The sequence below is a fragment of the Podarcis erhardii genome (genome assembly GCF_964252035.2).
Source record: "Podarcis erhardii genome assembly, chromosome: 7".
Taxonomy (NCBI): domain Eukaryota; kingdom Metazoa; phylum Chordata; class Lepidosauria; order Squamata; family Lacertidae; genus Podarcis; species Podarcis erhardii.
In genome coordinates this window covers 19,766,594-19,788,323 of record NC_138511.1, presented here as the reverse complement: position 1 = coordinate 19,788,323, position 21,730 = coordinate 19,766,594, and the positions used below count along the sequence as shown (strand labels likewise).

Below are 21,730 nucleotides of genomic sequence, written 5' to 3'. Positions count from 1 at the left end.
ATCGCCAACCTTACGATCAGCAAGTCCTAGGCACTGAGGTTTTACCCACAGCGCCACCCACAATATTATATTAATCCTATAATTGCCCTAAAATGAATGGCTTATGGAAAAGTACCAAGACCTGCAAAATAAAACATGTAGAGAGCAATTATGCAAATCTCTTCCGTTTGCATTATATATACAGGGACACAGAATGCAGCTTCTTAGGCAGAATTTCAGATTCTCTTCCTCATTTTAGCCGACACAATTATCTGTGCTTGCGTGTATGTGTGTGTGTCAAAGTCAGACTATAGCACTACAGCACTACCTTTAGGATGTGGTGGAGAGTTTTAGTGTGACAGGTCCACCACTGGTGTAGTAATTTGTATGATCACAGAACCAAGGGGGCATTCATCCATCAATACAGGGCAAATGGGTAGGGTTCTGGGTACACACCCAATGACATGTGACATACTAGCATTAAGAAAACAAATCAGCATTTGTAATGATTCTGTGTGTACGTACACACACACACACACACACACACACACACACCCTAGTCAGCGGCTGGCGTGCAAAGGTATTAGGCGATTTTAACTGCATGTTGCTAAATTTGATATGTCCTTTAAGAGGAGACAAATGGTTCACGAGGCTTTAAAAGTATTGACTTTTCTTTAACAATAAGCGCTAATGGCCTTCAAATAATCAATACTTTAAGTCATTACGGGGTTACACATTATACCGTTAAAAACCCGGTGTATTGCATTTTTTAACCCCCTCTCCTCTTCTCCAATCACAAGCTCCCCACAGGCTTAAGAGCTACCTTTTAACAAAGAGGGAAAGAGGGCAGTTGAAGAGGACTAAATTCTAGGTTGTGCTTGCAAGCAAGCAGGCAGGCAGGCAGGGTAAAGAGCCATTGCGAGGCTGCACCCTGCTTCTCAAAAATTGGCTGCCAGTTTGTTTCTGGGAACATGCTAGCGTCTGAAGTCTTTTCGACTGAGGCCCCAAATATTTGAAAGATTGCACAGGCCTTTTGGGGGCCAAGAGAGGAGGCTCTCTTGGTGGTTCCACTGACCTCAGAAGTTCAGAGGTTGTAGTGGCTTGGGAGAGGATGTTCTCTGTGGTAGCCCTAAGCTGTGGAATCCCCTCTGCAGAGAGGTAGCGTTTGGCACCTTCTTGAATCTTCATTAAATTGTTTCCAACGTGTGTACATGCACCTCTTTACCCTGGCCTCTCACACCTGTGGTGCCTGTTTTCAGGACCCACCCTACTCCTGTGACTGTTATTTGTTTTAACTGATTTTTATTCTGAATTGTTGTAACAAGGATGGGTGCAATGGGGCTGAGACTGTGCTCCCCACTTTACTGGGATAGGATAGGGCACTTCCAACAGGGCCGAACCAGAAACCGCCTTATGCAGAGTCAGACCACTGGACCATCCAGCTCAATACTGTCTGCACTGGATGGCAGAAGCTTTCTGGGGTGTCAGGCAGGGGACGTTCCTAACCCTACCTGAACATGCTGGGGGCCGAACCTGGGAGCTGTTTGCATATACAGTGGTACCTCGGGTTAAGTACTTAATTCGTTCCGGATATCCATTCTTAACCTGAAACTGTTCTTAACCTGAAGCACCACTTTAGCTAATGGGGCCTCCTGCTGCCGCCGCTCCGCCAGAGCATGATTTCTGTTCTCATCCTGAAGCAAAGTTCTTAACCCAAGGTACTATTTCTGGGTCAGCGGAGTCTGTAACCTGAAGCGTATGTAACCTGAAGCGTATGTAACCCGAGGTACCACTGTACTGCAGATGGCTCCATAGCCATTCCACATTTATTTTGCATTTGTTTAGAAAGCCAGCACCCAAGTTCAGTCTCTGTCGCTATATTCAGATTCCAGGTTGACAAGAGCTGTGAAAGGATGGTCTTTGATGAGAACAGAGAGCTGCAGACTAAAGGGGCCTGGTAGCTGCAGGTGCCATAAGCTGGGCTGGCTGAATGGTGCAATTCTAGAGGAGTGAAGGGCAGCTTCCTGTGGTTATTAGGAGTTTTCAATACCCAGCTGTAGTTGCATCCAACTAAGTCCTACTCTGAGCAGACGTGACTAACTTGAGTTCCTCAGAGTGAAGGCAGCTCTTTGTACCTGTGCTTGACTGCCTTACTCCCCGCCCCCCTTCTCCAGCCCTAGCATTGGGGGGGGGAGTATCCTGGTTACCCCCTCTTTTCCGCAGTGCCACCTTCGTAAAAGAAGCCCGAGTCACTGCCAGGCCTCTTCTTCCCTCCCTCCTCCCTCTCTGCCTCCAGCTAATGGCTGAATTCTTCAGTGGCTAATTATTCTTGCCGCTGCTGCATCCGTGAACTGACCTAATCCCTGCGGGTTCTCGACAGGAAGCTGAAATGGAATTTTAGCACCATGCCAAGACGCTTCCATTCCATCCCCCCACTTTCTGTGCCCCCCCCCCCGCATCACGATGTGCATTATTGCCTGACTCCCGGGAAAGGGAGAGACCATAAATCTACCTGCAGTTTTGTTCCAAGCCAGAGTCTTGGGGGACGGGTCTTGCCCCTCCCGATCTCCCTACTCTGTCTCCCCCCCCCCCCAGTCATCCAACCACCGCTATCCACCCCCCCAATTCTCTGCCTACCTGCAGTTTCAAACACCCACACCCTTTGGGGGAGTCCAGGCATACACAAAAGGAGCTTTGATTGACCTTGTTGACTAAAAAAAAAATAAAGGACCCTGCCAAAAGGTGGGGTGGGAGGAGGAGGAAAAATTAACCCTTTAAACATCTCAACTCAGTGGCTGCGTACACACCATAAAGTTAAAGCACATCCTCCACCCCCCCAAAAGAACCGTGGGAACTGTAGTTTGCTTTTCACAGAGCTACCGGTCTCAGCCGTGTTAGCAAACTACAGTTCCCATGATTGGGGAGGGGGCAGGGGCAAAGTGTTTTATAGCTAGGGCATATATACTATGTCTCCAATGGGCCTCCCCACTGCCCCCAAATCAAAGCCTTGAAGCAAGCTATTTGGCCACACAGAACACTTCTGAAAGGAGGGAATAATGGTATCTGATGTTAGCCGCCCTGAGCCCGACTTCGGCTGGGGAGGGCAGGATATAAATAAAAGTTCATTATTTATTATTATCATTAAAACAACACCAGTGTCTGGTTTGAAGGCTGTAGCAGCAGCAGCAGCAGCAGCAGCAGCAGCAGCAGCAGCAGCAGCTGCTGCTGTTGTTGTTGTTGTTGTTGTTGTTGTTGTTGTTGTTGTTGTTGTTGTTTCTACCATGCCCATCTGGCTAGGTTTCCCCAGCCACTCTGGGCGGCTTTCAACAGAACATTAAATACAGAATAAAACTTCAAACATTAAAAACTTCCCTAAACAGCCAAAGGTAGCAGGCTTGCTGAAGAACAGGGGTCGGTAAGGTTTACCTCGCCTGGGCGGTTCACCCCAGCAGAGATCCCTCCATGGGCCGGATCACTGCGCGCCCCTGCGATTTCCGCCATTGGCGTCTGCACAGATGTGATTTCCGGCACTGCAAAAGCGAATCCCCGTGCCACGCTGTTTAGTGCAGCATGCGGCGACTTGCCGAGCAGGCGGCTTGGTTCGGGGGCAGCTTGTGGGACGGTTAAACAACCCCCATGGGCCACTTGGTTGCCTACCCCTGCTGAAGAAGGTAAGCAGGCCTGGGGCTGGTCAACACCTGGATGAAAAGCTGGTTTGGAAACACATCTGCCGCCTCCAGAATCAAGAATACTGGGGTAGATGGACCCATGCTCTGATTGTGTCCTTCTCCTATGCTCCTTTGTCATAAGGGAGGACAAATAGGCAGAGCATCTGCTTTGCATACAGAAAAGTCTCAGGTTGAAACCCCAGCACCTCCAGGTAGGACTCGGAGAGACCCTTGCCTGAAACCTGAGACATCTGCTGCCAGTCAGTGTTGGCATTACTTAGCTGACTCAACATAAGGCAGCTCTCTATTTTCCTATGTCTTAAGGGCCATAGATCAGTGGCAGAGCATCAGCTTTGCACAAAGAAGGTCCCAGGTATAAATCCTGGTCTCTCCAGGCAGGTCTGGGAACGTTACTTTGCTGCAACCCTGGAGAACCACTGCCAGTCAGTGTTGATGCTACTGATACGCAGTCCCCTATCTTCCTAAATGCAGTTCAGCTCTTGGGTTTGGAGGGAGGGGGGAATATGCACACAGGAAAACAAAATACCGTCCGCATGCTGGAAGCAAAGCAAACAACCGGAACTGAAATGGCCCACCTGTGATGGACAAGAGGGCCCATTTCAGATGCATCTTGCATTCTGCCTCCCCCGTCCTCCGGCTCCACCAAAGTGATCTTTCAGCCAGTCATCTGGCTGATTTCCAGCGCACGCAGAGGTGGTGAGGTTTCCTTGCTGACATGCAGAGCTGAAACCAGCCCCTACATCCACATTCCTGACAGATCTGTCTCCAGCATGTTTTGCCTGCTTTGGGGGTGGTTATGGGGCAGGTCAAGCAAAGTACATCTCCCCACCACCACCCTGCGCTCTCTCTCCCCCTCTCTCTCTCTCTCAGAGGCCTGCTCATTTTCAGTCAAGCTACACCAGGCACACCCCGGGGTACACAGGAAGTGTGCATGCACACGAAAGCTCATACCTAGAACTAACTCAGTTGGTCTTTAAGGTGCTACTGGAAGGAATTTTTTTATTTTGTTTTGACCATGGCAGACCAACACGGCTACCTATCTGTAACAGGAAAAAGCAGCCATCCAAAAAACTTTGCCTGCTCAGATGCACCGAGAGCACCTGCTGCGCGTATGCAGAAGGCCCCAGGGTTCAACCTGCAGTGGCATCTCCAAGTAAGGCTGTGAATGTACCTGGAAAGCCACTGCCAGTCAGTGCAGGCAATACTGAGACAGGGGGCCTTTCCCAGCACTTTCTGGCGATGCCAGTGAGTGAACCTGTGGCCTCCTGCATGCAAAACAGGTGTGAAGCTATGGTCCTCTTATCCTTCGGATTCAGGATTCAAACCATGCTTAGGCCAAGTTAGACTGAAAACCCAGAGAAATTCCATGGCAAGAAAGCAACCAGTGACCCTCAAAGGGCCTCTGCCCTCATGGCTGTACCTCTAACTTCCAGCACTTTCCTAGAGCAAGAAGCATTTGCTAGGGAGAGATCAGCTTGGTTGCTCCCCCCGTTTTGTGTTGTGCCAAATTACTCCTGATCACTGTGGGCCACTGCCTAGGAACCTTTTTTTTCTTTGGTCAACCAGAGAGTGGGGTAAACATGCTTAAAACGAACAAACAAATGAGCAAACTGGGTCCTAGTCCGCTGTCAGGATTCACACCAGCCCTCGATTTCGATTCTGATCTACCAGTGATCCATATCCTGCATGTGCTACTTACACCCTCAAGTAGTTCAAGGAACCCCCACCCGCCAGCATGCCAAAACAAATTTCAGCTGGGTGGGCATGAGCCAGAAAAGGAAGTGGGTAGATGGGTGGGGAAGAGATACAGGTCCCATAAAGGTTGCACTCTACCTCTCGGTGAAGTGTGAATCCCGGTGCTGAGGGAGCCCCTGCTTCCTCCGCTGGCTGGATGAGTTGCTGGCAGAAGGGAGATGTGCTTCCATGGTGCTGGGGTTGCGCACTGCGGCGGCGGCTGCCACTTCTTGCCGTGCCCGGAGGAGATCTGTGGAGGGAGGGAGGAGAAAACCCTAAGTAAGCTGGTGTGCTAGATAGGGGCCCCAACCCTGCCTGGATGTGAACTGGCTTCACTACTTCCTGGCATGTGATGAAGAGTCTCTGAACATAGGCAGAGTACATTATGTTTGCATGGGAGGCTGCCTTTCACCATTGGTACATCTAGCTTAGTTTTGTCTGCACTGATTGGCAGCAGCTCTCTGGGGTTTTGGATGGCAGTTATATATCTGCTTGATCATTTGCAAGTCTAAATGGTGTACATAAAAATAAACCATACGGGGGGAAATAGCTCCTTCAACCAAACACAGACCTTAAAACGCCTGCTGGAGTAAGGAAATCTTTCTAATGCGCCTGTGGTTGAGCCAGGAGGGTGCCTGCCTAATCTCAGTCAGGAAGAAGTTCCATGGGCTTCGGCCTTTCGCACTGAGATGCCGAGGACTGAACCTGGTGCCCTTCTGTATGCAAAGCAGATGCTCCAACACTGAGTTTTATGGCTCTCTGCAATTAGGCTGCCTTCAAATCTGGAAGCAGGGACAAGCGCCTGCAGAGCAGATAGGGATCAGCTGCCAGGCCAGCTTTGAGCTCCAGCACCTATTGCAACTGGCTCTCCTCCCCACCCCCCGCCCATTTGACAACTGTTGTTGGGTCGTCATTCCCCCCGCCCCGCCCCCAGCATTCACTTTGCCACCAAACAAGCTGTTTCTGCTTTCATGGAAAACAACCTCCCACCCCACCCAAAAGCGCCTCATGTGCTTGGACTGCCTCTCAATTTTTTTTTCTTTTCCTCCCCTCTTCCTTCCTGGCACGACAGGGGAGGGCGGGGGGAAGCCCTGCAAATCTCTAACATCTGCAGCTGCTGAGAGATTAAACAGAAGGTGATGGAAGCTGAAGAAAAAAGGAAGAAAATAGAAAAGAACACACGTCATCACCCCCAGCCCCGGGGAAGGGAGCCAGTACCCTAAAGCCTCCATCTTCCATCACAGATCATGAAAAGCATCCGTCATGGAGTGCTGCAAGGCAGCTGGAAGATGCCCCAAGGCACAGCCCAGCCACCCACACCACTGGCCATGCTACTCCCAATCTATCCTGCAAAGACCCTCTCACTTCCATTTCCAACCTTGCAAAGATAGGGGACCCTTACAGAAATTCTTGTACCATCCTCTCCCCAGTTCCCCATGGCTCCTTCTTGGCCAGTTCTCCATTCTACACCCTTCTGTCTCCCTAGTTGCTGCGACCCCCCTCCCCTCCCCCACAAGGAACTCTGCTTCTCCAGTGCTCTCTTTCAAGTGCCCTAATGGGAATCAGGCTCCTTCAGAGCGTTAAAGGGGATTAGCTCTTAAGAGAGAATTAGTGGACAACAGTGAAGAGAATCCTTCCCGTCAACACTCAGGTGCAGGGAGAGAAGCAGGGGTGGGGGAATCTCCAGCCAGAGCAATCCAGCTGTTGTCTGCTGGCAGAAATAGGAGCACTCAAAAGTTCCCTGACTAAACGGGGGCCTTTAAAACCCGAGAGCAAACTGTGCAACTAAACCAAACCAAACCCAGGATGAGGGTGTCCGTGCTTGGCAGAGAAAAGAACGAGTCACTTTGTTGCTCTGGAGAGGGTCCTGTCTGCACTCCCCCCCCCCCCAAAAGGCCATCCAACCATTGCTAAGCTGCTCAGAGCAAGAAGTTTGGACACTGCAGGGCTCCTGGGCCCCAGTTAGTGGTGCATGGAAGCTGGATAGGTGGAAAGAAGGCATCAACCAACTAATCCATCAGTTTTCTTATACAACCACAGACTCGTTAAAGAATCAATCAGTTGTTCAATAATAATTTTTTGTTATTGGGCATTCATGATGCTTTGCTCTCGCTATGTCATTGGGGCATTTACATGTGGCGCCTGCTTTTTATGCTTTGCATCTACAGATGTTTTGGGGAAGACACACTACTTTATTCCAATCAGGGCATGTCCCGTAACGTCTTGCCGAAATCCTTTTCAGGGCTCAAATGCTCCTGTTTGATTTCATGTCCTGCTTTTGTTGCGCCATGGAGGGAGAACACCCACCCAGATGGGAATAATGCATCCACATTGGGGGAAAGCCTAATTAATCAGAGCAACATGCAGTATAAATCGATCACTAATTTACTATTATCGCATTAATGATATGTTGCAAAACACAACTGTGACAACCCTGCTCCAGGTTGCAGGCAACTCCCTTTTATGGAGAGTAACCCTACTGAAAATAACGGGCCTAAATTACTTGTGTACATTACTTCCAACAGGTCTAAGAATGTAAGAAGAACCCTGCAGGATCAAGCCAATGGCCCATCTAGTCCAGCCTCCTGTACTCACAGTGGCCAACCAGATGCCCGTGGGAAACTCTCAAGCAAGACCTGAATGCAAGAGCCCTCTCCCATCCTCTGGTTTCCAGCAACTGGTATTCTGAAATTATGACCTCTACTTTGAGGGTCTACTAACATGGGATGCAACCCCTGTCTGGAGTAAGCCCCCAAAGAAAAAGCTTCTGCTGAGCTTTGCAGGAAGACTGCGATCCTCGTTCTACATTGGGAAGATGGGCTGGAGCTAGAACAGTTGTTTTGACAACACAGGTCCTACAACCCAAACGTGCGTTCCATCAGGGGTTTTCCTGCTAGACCATAAAGTTGAGAGCCATCGTTGAGAGACTGATGCTCATGCTGTGAGGTCCACCCGGTTGGCTTCTTGCATCAAGTGAGCATGGTAGGAAATGTCCAACCTGGAGGGACAGGACACCTGCTTTTCCCCCTGGGGTTTTTCCCTTTACACCTGGATGGGCACTCAAGCACCCAGACCCAAGTGGAGTCACCTTCTGGGACACATCCACTTATTTTTTAAAACTGTAATCTTTTAAAAAGCAGTAAGCCTTAAGTTTGGCATCGCGGCTAAGGGAGACCAAGCGCTAACTCAGGAAGTCAACAGAGTCACAGTTAACTTATGGAACACTCTGCCACAAGGTGCAGCAATGGCCGCCAGCCAGGATGGCTTTAAAAGGGGAAACTAGCCCAGTTCACAGCCATTGGCAATGAGGGATAAATCGAACGTTCACATTCACGAGACAGGAGGTCACTGAATACCAATGGAGAAGGGCTATGGCTTAAACTCCAGAGCAGCCACTCATGCAGAGACACGGCAGGCAGCCTCCTTTCTGTTTCCCCAGCTCCCAGGAGCCTTTAGTCCAGGGATGCAGAACCTGTAGCTCTCCATATGCCGGCTGGGGCTGATAAGCGCTGGGGAGTCCAACAACATCTCTAGGGCAACAAGTTTCCCCACTCCACTTTTCTTTCGGCCTCTGCAATTGGGGGACAGGGGTGGGTTGATACCACCACCGTCCTCCCTGTGCTACAAAGATTCCCAAGACAGTGGTATGTGAAACAAGCCTGAACACACTTGAGGCCGTGCATAAATGCCAAGCACGGTCATTTCTTACCCATGCTGCCTCAATGCCAGGATCCCCCAGGTCTCAAGTGATAGAGGAAATGGGGCACCAGCCACCATTAGGTTCAAGTGTTTGTGGAGCTAAAAGGCAACCGTCTCCAAGGCAACTCCACCTATGCAGGAAGCAGCCTATTGGTTCTCCCTCCCTTGCTCCAGCCTGGCAGGGTTATAAAAGCTTCCAGGGTCAGACTTGGGCCTTTGCCCAGGCCACAGACAACCAAGCTCTGAACCTTTCTGTCTGCTTGCCTCGACTGGCCGGCACCTACCTCCTTGCTTGTCTTGCAGACTTGCGCTGCTGGCTCAACCACTTTCCTACAGCCGGACACCACCTCAGCCACCAAGACTTCCTTTCAAGTCCTTCTCGGCTGCTCTCTCCCCTCCTGCGCGCCCTCTGAGCAGAGGATGCAGCCTGAGCGGCTGGTAATAACTCACCCATCTGCTGGGGTTTCTCTCTCTTCACTCCTCGCCCCCCCCCCCGCCGCCCCAATGCAACAGCTTGCCTTTGCTTGCTCTAGTAGCTCAGCCTGGCTGGGATTTATTTGTATCTCAGCGGCCCTGGCCGTCTATATATTGCTCTTGCCACGCTAAGTCTGCCTTGACCAACGTCCGTCTGCACCATCCCTGGAGCTCGGCTTCCGAGCTGCAAGGCTCTTTGGGCGGGGAAAGGGAGAAAGACGAGAGGAGAGAGAGAGACAGGAAAGGGAGGTGGTGGTTTGGCATGTGCTAGCGGGACTGGAAGAGGCATCTGCCTTGGGTGGCTCTTGCGGCTCAGTCTCTCTGAATATGCAGGGAATTCCAAGCATGAAGACTGTGTGTGTGTGTGTGTGTGTGTGTGTGTGTGAGAGAGAGAGAGAGAGAGAGAGAGAGAGAGAGAGAGAAGGATTGGGGTGAATCACAGACATAAACCTGATAAAATATGCATGTGTATGGGAAGCCCGAGCTTTGCAGGTAGATTTTTAACAGGGACAAAAGAACCCTGGGAACTATCATTTGCGCCTCACGGAGCTACCACACTCAGTGCCCTTAACAAACTACAGTTCCCAGGATTCTCTGGGAGGAATCAGCATGCTTTAAATGTATGGCATGTGCACAGACCAGCTCAGTGGTAGGAGCATGTGCTCTGCATTCAAGGAGTCCTGGTTTGAGTCTCAGTATCTCAAGGTAGGGCAAGAAGATATTCCCCGCCCCCTGGCCCAAAACATCAAAGAATGTATAAGCAGGACTATGGACTTCTTTCTTTAAAAAATAAATAAAATTGCACCCAACAAATTAATGGCTTTAGACAAGCCATGTGTTTGCACCCAGTCTTGATTTCCCTGTCCGTAAAAGTGGAAAGAAAATGGTCACACCTGGAGATGATGAGAGAGAGGGAGGGGGCGGGTTGTCACGTCCCGCCTCCACTGTTTTTCAGACCCTCCTCCAGCCCTCAGGAGTTGTAGTCTAGCCACACCCAATCACCTAGGATGCTGGCAGGTGCTGATGGGAGTTGGAGTCCAACCACGTCTGGACTGATTAAGGCTATCCTACACAATTCCAACTGCTGTTTTTCATTGAAATATCTTCAGCCAAAGAACCTAAGATTAAAACCTAAGACTTAAAAGAGCAGTCTGTCTTGATCAGAGCACAGACGCATATAGTGCAGCGTCCCCAGAGAAGAGGCCACCACGAAGCTCCCAAAGTTGGACAGGAAAGCAATACCATCCAAAGGTCGTGTGCCTCTAGACATGCAGGTTTCCACAAAAGAGGGTCTCTCCAAGAGCAGGTTCACTAATCTTGGTATGAAATCTTGCCTGAACCACTGAAATCTTTGTTCCTCCCCCTGAAATAGTACTCCTAGTCATGCTTTGCACATACTCTGCACCACCATAGCGTGCACACGCACGCACGTGCACACACGCACACACAGAGCTTCTTATACCCAGTGATAATTTGTAAGGTAATGGTAAAGGTAAAGGTACCCCTGCCCGTACAGGCCAGTCTTGACAGACTCTGGGGTTGGTGCGCCCATCTCACTCAAGAGGCCGGGGGCCAGCGCTGTCCAGAGACACTTCCGGGTCACGTGGCCAGCGTGACAAGCTGCATCTGGCGAGCCAGCGCAGTGCACAGAAACGCCGTTTACCTTCCCGCCAGTAAGCGGTCCCTATTTATCTACTTGCACCCGGGGGTGCTTTCGAACTGCTAGGTTGGCAGGCGCTGGGACCGAGCAGCGGGAGTACACCCCGCCGCGGGGATTCGAACCGCCGACCTTTCGATCGGCAAGCCCTAGGCGCTGAGGCTTTTACCCACAGCGCCACCCGCGTCCCCATGGCCACCCGCGTCCCCATGTACTAGCTGCCAACTAGATAATTTGTACTAGCTGCCAATTAGCTCCCAGGTTAAGTTCAAGGTGTGCATGCATGAGACACAGGTGGCACTGAGGTCTAAACCACTGAGCCTCTTGGGCTTGCTGATCAGAAGATCGGCGGTTCGAATCCCTGCAACGGAGTGAGCTCCCATTGCTCTGTCCCAGCTCCTGCCATTCAAAAGCATACCAGTGCAAGTAGATAAACAGGTACCGCTGTGGCGGGAAGGTAAATTGCATTTCTGTGCGCTCTGGTTTCCATCATGGTGTTCTGTTGTGCCAGAAGTGGTTTAGTCATGCTGGCCATATGATCCGGAAAGCTGTCTGTGGACAAATGTCGGCTCCCTTAGCCTGAAAGTGAGATGAGCGCTACAACCCCATAGTTACCTTTGAGTGGATTTAACCATCCAGGGGTCCTTTACCTTTTACCTTATTACTGGTATGCAAAGCCCTATAAAGCTTGGGATTAGGATACCTGAAAGAGCTTCTCACTCCTTGTATACCCAACCCATTATGAGGTATCATCTTATCAGGAGGTTTGTTCCATATGATGTAGGAATCGGGTGTTCAGAGGGGAAGAACCGACACTTTAGAAATCCCTCCCAGAATACAGACAGACAGACTTGGGTGCACATTGAAGGATCATCCTTTCTCAACAAGCCTCTGAAAGAGGAGATCTTTATCCCAATCTGTAAACGTACTGGATTTGTAATTGTTTTTATATACAAAATTGTTCTTTAATTGTTTGTATAGATGGAATTGTTTTTACATATGGAAACGTTTTTACATATGGAAATGATTTTTGCTATTTTTGGTTTTGTTCTTTTTACTGCAAACTGCTTTGAGGTATTTTATGGGAAGTGATTCGCAAATGGAATTGAATAAAAACAAACAAACAAACAGTTCCTACATTTGTATCCATGTTCAGCGGAGGCCACGAAGCTGAGGCAGCTAAGCCTCTCTCCCCTTCCCTCCTTTTCTAAAGCAGGAGCAGTAATCCTTCCACAGCCAGGTAATTAGCAATCACTAATTGGCGGCAGTTTGTACCAAGAACTTTGGAGGAAGCAGACAATGCTTTATTTATCACCACCATTTGATGCCTTTATCCCCAGGATGCCAGAATGGGTTTGCAAAGGAGAGGAGACAAGGAGAGTTTGTGGGAATAATACTGGAGAAGTCCTGTTCTCACCAGCTCCCCTGGCTGAGCCCAGAGGTGAGCGATCATGTAAGAGTCACCTTTTCTGAGCATCTCATGAAGGACTCGAGAACATGCAAGTGGGGGGACAAGCAGTTGCCTGCCCACTCACAGCTTTGGCTTGCAGAGAGCCTGCGTGTGGTTTAGTGGTTAGGATGTTGGGTTAGTGCCTGGGAGACCAGTGTTCAAATTCCCACTCAGGCATGAACCTCAGACTGGGTGACTTTGCTCCAGCCACCCACTTACCTAGCTAGCTAGCAAAAAGGGTTGTTGAGAAGATAAAAATGGGGAGGAGAGGGAAAAGCCCATCTAGATCTGCATCCAGTTCTCACAGTGGCCAGCCAGGTGCCCCAATGGGAAGCCCTGGACTTGAGTGAAACAGCAGTGCTGGCAGCCATTGGTAGCCTTATTCTCTCCCTATCAGTGGACCCGAGAGCAGAAACTTCACTTAGGAGATTCAGGGTGCACACACAGCTCTGGACTCCAGTAACACCTCGGTGCTGGTCTTGAATTCCTAGAACTGGCTGCATGAGGTAGACGCCTAATGGAAGAGCTGGCCCAGTTTGGAAGAGGCGTTCTGTCCTGGTGTATGAAAGAAGGATGGATGCCTGTTTGATGGTAGAGACTGCAACCTGTCTTTAAAAGCACTTGCATTAAAAACTGTCTTTAAAAAAACCCACCCCTGCTGCCTGGTTCATAGGTAGCACCTTTTTAAGCAGATCATGGTTGCAATCCTATACCCTCTTACCTGGGATTCAATGGGGCTTATGTCTGAGTAAATCTGCATGCACGGTATCTCATTATACATTCAAAAACACCACCACAGAGCTGTCTCCAGCTAAGTCCTACACAGTGCAGCTTACTGAAATTATAATGCACTTAAGCCAGTCATGCCCATCAACCTCTGTGGGTCTACTCTAAATAGGGGTAGCATCGAATACCACCCACAATTACTTAATTATTAATCATACTAATAATATTGAAAAGCATTTCACAATGTTCCATGTTAAATCACATTCCTGCCTCCCCTCCATACCACATTTAAGTTAGATATTTTATATTTGTGTGTGTGTGTGCGCGCGCGCGCGCTTTGGATACAACCCCCGATTACACTATTAAATATTGCAAACCTAATATATACAACACACAAACACAGATTCTCTGAATGATTTTTAAAATGAGGGTTCCCCCACCCCGCCCTGAAAGAAAAAGAGAACATCAAGCCCCACCAGATCTCACACGCTGAAAAGCCCAGAGAATTTTCTCCAGCCAGTGACTGCACACCTCCAATGTTTATAAATTAATTATCTGAAAAAGGCTGGCCGTGCTTTATTGCAGTGGGGGCTGCAATTTAGAAGCCTGATGCGCTGCCAATTCCAAGAGCGGCATTGATCCCGAATGACCGCAACTATCCACCCAAACCCTCCTCCGCTCCCGCCTCCTCCCTCCCCTCCTCCTCTCTTCCAGCAACAGCCCTGCCTCCCCCTAACCCACCGCCTGCCCGCGCAGACATGCAGAGGATGTGTTATTTACAATGCTACACTCTCTTGACGGTTTGGAAATCAAGAGTGATTGACACACGGATGCTACAGGGGACGGCAGTTCCAGGCGCGGGAGAAATGGAGAATGTGAGGATTGATGCAGATGGAGAACGGCATGTGCAAGTGGAGGGGGGGGGGAAGGAAGGAAGAGAGGAGAGGAAAGGAGAGACAAGCAATTAAAGAAAAAGAAAAAAATGGCTCCTAAATTATTAAAGGTTAGTTGGTGCCACTGGGTGTGCCCGCAGATAATCAGTGCTTTGTGCTGGCAGGAATAAAATTTATACTTGCTCTCACTGAGCTTATTTCTCCCAGGGAGCTTCTGCTATTCCAGGGTGAGAGATGGAAGGGAGTCCATCCTCTTAGCCATCCAGTTCTGCCCCGGAGTCAGCCTTCTGAATAGTTGCTTGCCTGGTTGCCAATGCAAGTCGAGAATGGTTGCCAGGTGATGCACAGGTACAAGAACAAGCCTTTTGCAGGCTACTGGTTTTGGTGGACTCAATAATTATGCAATTTATGTAATTAGTTTCGTAAAAATTTTAAACAGTGATATAAATAATGTCCTTTTGGGCAGAAGGCAAACTGCAGTTGAACGGAAGCAGCACTGCAAGCGGCAATGCCTTCTCTGGCCCCTACCTACAAGGCAGGCGTGGGAAACCCTTTATTAGTCCAACTCTCATCTGCCCAAGACTCCCATCTGCCCATCCCATCATGGTTGATGTAAACTGCAATCCAGCAACATCTGGAGGCACAGAGGTCCCCCATCCCTGCATTAAAGGCAGAATTCCAGGGAGAACGATCTGTCAAACGGAGGATCCACCATAAGGAGACAATTTCCTTCCTTGCAACGCCTCTATCCCACCCCTGATCTCCCTATCTCATGATCTGGGTTGAGTTAAAGGGGCTGGATGCCTCTCCCAGCTGTTTCTGATCCAGCAAAACACCAGGTGAGAAACTGCTGTTTCAAAAGAACCCAGCTAACATCATCCAGATGCAGAGGCAAATAACTTTTAAGTCCCAATGCTGAGTTAAAATCACCGCCTGTTGTTGCCCCAGGACTTGGGTATATGATCACAGAAAGCTACCCTCTACTGAGTCAGAGCACAGGGTCCATCTAGCTCAGAATTGTCTGCACCTGGGGTGAAGAACCTCAGGCCCAAATGTGCCTCCCCCAAGCCTCTCTTGCCAGCCATCACCAGCATGCTTTGCACTGTTTTTGCCTGGCTGGAATGAGCCCTTTAACACTGACATGCCTCTCACACTTGCCTGAATGGAGGATGAACTAGTGGATGAACTGTGTGCAGAAAATGAGTCTGCTGCACAAAGGTAAAAATCTGCATGCATTGCTCCGCCCACTTTACCCTCTGCTCCCCACCCCACCAACACTGGCATGTGGCACCTGGGGAGGCTGCTAAAAAAAAAGGAAGTGAGGCCTTGGGCTGAAAATTGTTTCCCACCTCTGATCTGCACTGGAGAAGGTAGGGATTGAATTTGGTTAGCGAAGCAATTGCTTTACCAGCGACCCACGGCCCTTCTCTTAAGATACAGAAATGGAGCTGCCTTATACTCAGTCACACCGCTGATCTGTCCAGCTCAGTGTGTTGTTTATACTGAGAATCTGTTTTACATGCAGAAGGTCCCAGGTTCAACCCCTGGCTGGGAATGTCACTTGCCTGAAACCCTAGCAGGGGTCCGCAAACTTTTTCAGCAGGGGGCCGGTCCACTGTCCCTCAGACCTTGTGGGGGACCAGACTATATTTTGGAAAAAATAAATATGAACGAATTCCTTTGCTCCACAAATAACCCAGAGATGCATTTTAAATAAAAGCACACATTCTACTCATGTAAAAACACACTGATTCATGGGCTGGATTGAGAAGGCAATTGGGCTGGATCTGGCCCCCAGGCCTTAGTTTGCCTAGCCATGCCCTAGAGAGCTTCTGCTGGCTAGTTCAGACAGCATTGAGCTAGATGGTCCAATGGTCTGGTTCAACGTAAGGCTGCTTCCTACGTCCCGCTGTGACTAATGTGCACTGCCTGGGGAAACTCAAGTGGTTGTGGGAAAACTGCCTTTAGGGGGCCATTCCCAGTGTTTTCTTTCGGGGGGCTCCATGATAAGCTTCCCAAGGGGTGGTGGAAGTGGCTCAAAGCTCCAGGCAGGCACTCTCATGATAAGACAACGAAAGGAGGTCCTCACCACTATGGCTAGGGACTGCCATGCTGTTGGCCAACTGGTAGAGGCGCTGCTGCTGCTGCTGCTGCTCCTCGAAGGTGCCATGCTCATTGAGGGCGGACATCATCCTCCTGTAGTGCTCCTCGGGGGTCATCTGAGTCACGGCACCCTCCAACAAGGGAGTGTGTGAATTTTCTGAGAGGAGAAAAGATGAAACATGAAGAGGGTGTGTATTCATTTGTTGCGTTTCTATCTCACCTTTTCCTCCAAGGAGCTCAGGTGGACTGGGTTTTCCCTGCTATTCATTTAATGTGACTAAACGTTAGGAAGAACTTTCTGATGGCAACAGCTGTTCAACCGTGGAACGGACTACCTTCAGACAGAGGTTGGATGGCCGTCTGCAGAGGGTTTGACCAGATGACCCTTGTGGGTCCCTTCCAACTCTAAAATTCCGTGATTCTATGAAAACGGCACTGAAAATAGAAATCACGTATAATTGCCCCAATAACCATCATGAATCACCATGAATGGCCAAGGAAAAGGACTTCTGGGGGCACCCATAGATAAAAATCAGCCCACCTCTGGCTCCCAACCATTTCTGCCACCCATTCCCCCACCTCACCCCTGAAACAGCAAAGGTGCCTCCAGGTTCTTGCTGCAGCACACGGTGGAAGATTAAAAAACCAGGCCTGGAGACGTTTGTTTACTGTAAGCAAAGCTCAACAGTAATTACCATTTTCTTGTTTTGGCAGCTTCCTTCCAACACTGTTTTATCTCTGATCATCCCCACAGGCTGAAGCTTTTCATTACTCCAGAGGAACTCCCAACATCAGTGGTAACATTGCGGTGCGGGGGGTGGGGGTGGGGGGGAGAGCAAAGGCAGCAAGTGAGTTGGAGGGGTGACGCCCCCAAATGCATGGGTGTGCATGCTGCAGAGCTCCCATCAGAACAGTTGGCGCGGTTAATTGAATCAGATAACGATCTATTAAGGGAACTGCTTTGATTGTGCCTTGGGCCCTGTATCTATGTGCTTGTGATGGGCACAGAGGCAGCTGGCTTCTGAAAGCAGAGCCTTCCTGGCCCAGGAGGTGATGACCAGGCAGATGAAGAGAAAACCCTCTTGCTTGTTTTTTAAAAAAATGTGTCAAGGCTCCAAAAACAAAAAACAAAAAAAAACCCCACCCAACCCCCAAACCAGAGTGAGTGTGAACATCCTGGTGGACAGCTTTTGACAAACTCTGCCAAAGGGCACCACAATCTTTGCTGCAGAGGGAGGGTGTGTGGTGCCATTGTGGGGGCATTCATTCACTTCCTAACATTTTATACTCTGCCTTTCTAGTATTTAACAGAGCTGGCATACGGGAGTAAAAGACACCACTGTCACAACCTTGCCTTTTTCTGATGCAGGGCTAGATGACCTGTGGCTCTTTGGACACTGCTGGACTTCACCTCCCATCACCCCTGATCACTAGGTCATGTTGGGGTCCAAAAACATCTGGAGGAAGCAAGGTTGGGAGAAGAGACAAAGCCAATACACTGGGTTCTCTGTCTTCATTGGCCAGTGCCCCTTGCCTCACTGGCAGATTCCAGTGCTTCTCTCTCAGACGGGTTTTGCTGCATACATGCCATATGTTTAAAGCACACGGCTTCCGACCCCTGCCCCAAAGAATCCTGCAAACTGTAGTTCACCCCCTCACAGAGCTACAACCCCCAGCATGCTGAACAAACTATAGTTCCCAGGATTATTTGAAGAAAGATGTGTGCTTTAAATGTATGGTGCAGACCCAGTCAAATTCCTACCCTCGCATCAGGTCAGGACACTTTGAAAAGTTGTAAAAGGAAATCTGTATCTTTACGAAGTGCATCTCCACCAAGGGGCCCACTCCATAAACCAGAAGTGCCTGGCTTCTCATGCACCAGGATGAGAAATCTCTGCCTTGACTTGACGCACATAGCATTAGGAGCCCAGGGAACGATGTCAATGAAAAATGCTATTGCCGCTTCATCGCCATGATTTAAATGTGTATCCCACCTTTCTTCCCAAAAGGAGCCCAGTGTGGCAAATGCACAAATGATAAAGTAAATAAAACATCTTAAACATAATTCCAACAGAGATGTAGTCGGGAGGGGGTGTGAAATGTAATAAAGGCTTGTTGGAAGAGAGGAAGGTCTGCAGGAGTTGAAAAGACCACAGAAAAATGTGTCTAATAATTAACAGGAGGGAATTCCAAGGGGCAGGTGCCACCACACTAAAAGCCCGATTCCAGCGCTGTGTGGAATGGAATTCCTAAGAACTGCAGGAGGCCCTCATCTGCAGACCGTGGTGATCAACTGGGTATAGAAGGGGTGAGACGACCCTTCAAATATCCTGGTCCCAAGCTGTAGAAGGGCTTTATGCACCAGCACTGTGAACTTAAAACTTCAACCTGCACCTGGCACTAAAAGCCGTGAAGACCTGTTGACTCTGGAGAGGAACGAGGAGGGGTGGCCAAGAAGGGAAGCGCACAAAGGGAGCTTTGCCCATGGTGGAGCAGGTGGTCTACACCCCAGGGAAGGAAGGGGGAGCAGCCGCAGCTTTGGAATTCCCCTTCTTTCTATTCCTGCCGCCGCCATCCGCCGCCGCTCCCTGCTGCTGAATGACAAGGCCTCCCACGCTTGCCCGCCCACTTGGCTCCCTGGAGAGAAAGCTCAGAAATGCACCAACTGTCTCAACTCTGCTGTTCCCCCACCACCACTCAGAGCCAAAGCTTGGTGGGGAGGGGAGGAAGCCAGGATTTGGGGAGGGGGAAATCACTGGAGATTTGGATTGTGTCGTTGCTTTCGGCTGGAGAAAAAGACTTGGTGTGTGCAGAGGAGGAATCTGTCCCAGAGATGATATCAGGTGCAAGGCGGAGAGAGGCAAAGTGCAGAGAAAGGCAGGGGTAGGTGGGGGGGGGGGTTAGGATGTGATGTGTGGAAAGAACCCAAGGGATATTTCTTCCCGCTCTACCACCCATCTCAGCCCTGCGGCTCTGCTGTCTTGCTTTGGTCTTTAGCGCCGGCGGGTTAAAGCCAGGCGCTTGATCCCATCAAATCTCCAGACGTCTCCAGGTGTGACATCAGGACTCTGGCTGAGCCACTCAGAGGGCGCAACCGAGACGGCAGCAGCTGCCCTGGCCTTCTGCTCCGCCTGGCGCACAGATGCCGCTCGGAGGCGCCCGTCCCCTGGCATTCCAGCTCACGTGACAACTGTGTGTGAACTCTGCCAGCACCTTTAACTGGCGCTTCACCCCCCACAATGTGAGAACACTGTGAGAGCGGGATTAGGCGGGTCTTCAGCCTGATCCAGCTGCTGGACTGTTATTTTCACTCCTATAGGTGCCTCCCCTATCTAAGAATCTACTGAAGGTTTATACAGAAGTAGCTTATTCCTTAAAATGAACCACACAGTGCATAGTTAAACAACTACCAGCTAGATAAGGGACGTGGGTGGTGCTGTGGGTTAAACCACAGAGCCTAGAACTCGGCGATCAGAAGGTTAGTGGTTCGAATCTCTGTGACGAGGTGAGCTCCCGTTGCTCGGTCCCTGCTCCTGCCAACCTAGCAGTTCGAAAGCATGTCAAAGTGCAAGTAGGTACTGCTCCGGCAGGAAGGTAAACGGCGTTTCCGTGTGCTGCTCTGGTTTGCCAGAAGTGGCTTGATCATGCTGGCCACATGACCTGGAAGTTGTACGCTGGCTCCCTCGGCTAATAAAGCGAGATGAGTGCCACAACACCAGAGTCGGCCACGACTGGACCTAATGGTCAGGGGTCCCTTTACCTTTACCAGCTAGATATGGTGAATGCCACCAACTTGGATCAATAGCTATAAGGCACAATGGCTATGTTCTCCCGTCACTCTCAGAGGAAGTATGCTCCTCAGCCCTCTGTCCATTCGTCAGCCCCGAACCTAAAAAGTTTTCACATACAGGAGAAGAGGGAATGGGAGACCTTACTGGCTACCTGAAGTGAACCAAAACAGAAAGGCAACCTGGATTCAGGAACAGAACTTTGGATTGTTGTGAACAACTGCCTAAGGAGAAAGCAGGTTGCTAGTCCTCACTATTGTCAGAAGGCTTCAGCTGCTCTTGCTTGGCAATCCTGCAGCGACCTGCCTAACCGCCCCCCCCCCCAAGCATCCAATCTGGTGCCCTACTACCAAGACCCACAAATCCCAGTTTGCACCTGGCACAGAAATTGAGAATTAGAGCAGTGTGAACATTCCTGTCTACTGGATCACATAGGAAGTGAGAGAACTCTCCTTGACACTGCAATTCCCCCGCCCCACCAATGCTTACATTAGCCTAGCTCAAAATTCCTCCAATGTGTTGAAGCTTCTCCTGCACTTATTTTTGCTTAAAGAAAGAGTAGTGGGTGGAAAGAGACAGTCCCCATCTCAACAATTTTCTCTCTCTCTCTTCAGCCACCAGCCTCTTAATAATGCAACTTCATTTCCCATCTCCTGTGGAATCTGGGGAGTTGATCTCCACACCTGTGTCAGAAGTGAGGATTTTATTGGCGGGAGACAAAGAGGAGAGAGTCAGGAGTCTTCTCCTGGGGCGGACACTTCCTCCACGACCTGCCAGTGCGGCTCCTGTTCCGGGCCTCTGATACGCTTCAATTTCCACAATAGAGGCAAGAACGTTCTGCTCAGTTTGACAGCAGGCACACCTGGACGGCCCCTGATTCTGCTGAGATAGGGCTGGTCTTTGATCTCCAGAGGAGGAAAGGAAGAGAAGGCTACCTGCTTCACAGCTGGAAGCTTTGGAAGCCCCTACAGGTGTCTCCCCTTCCCTCTTCCCTGGGTGGAAGGAGAGAGCAGAGCAAAGCAACACATCCTGTTGCTTCTCCATCCTTTTCCAGAGAGCATGCAGCCACAGCAAGTGCCAGTGGGCTACGCTAGGGATGGGCATATCTGTCAATATTGGCATCATTTTTCATATCTGTCAATATTGGCATCATTTTTCCAATCTTAAATTAAGTTCCCCACATTCCCACGTCAGTTTGAAAACTGTAAGCAATTTCCAAAGCTAATTTATCAGCTCTTTAGTTTGGATTTTTCTTTTTACTCGAGATTCCTGCATTGTAGGAGGTTGGACTAGAAGATTTTGGGGTCCCTTCCAAGTCTACAATTCTATGATTCTTCTAATATTCACATTTTCCTGTGTAGTTTTACCTAATGTACCCATTTCTGCAAAGCAATTTTGCCTAATATGATACATTTTCCTGTCTATAATTTTCACTGAAATATGCATTTACAGGCACCCATTATACCCTATCACATGCATTTTTGTACACATGACCCGGCTAGAGGACTGCGTTGCAAAATTCAGAGAAATTTGAATTT

At 49.6% G+C, this 21,730-nt stretch overlaps 1 protein-coding gene across 10 annotated transcripts in view; it reads right to left on the bottom strand.

The window, feature by feature from the left end:
* Positions 1-21,730, bottom strand: part of SAMD11 (sterile alpha motif domain containing 11) — a 340,371-nt gene that overhangs the window by 30,146 nt on the left and 288,495 nt on the right. For all 10 annotated transcript variants that reach the window (XM_081870871.1, XM_081870873.1, XM_081870868.1 and 7 more), the window contains 2 exons: positions 16,391-16,561; positions 5,502-5,652 (listed from right to left, as the gene is read on the bottom strand). In XM_081870871.1, coding sequence (XP_081726997.1) covers positions 5,502-5,652; positions 16,391-16,561 — 322 coding nt within the window. The remainder of the gene's footprint in view (positions 1-5,501; positions 5,653-16,390; positions 16,562-21,730) is intronic.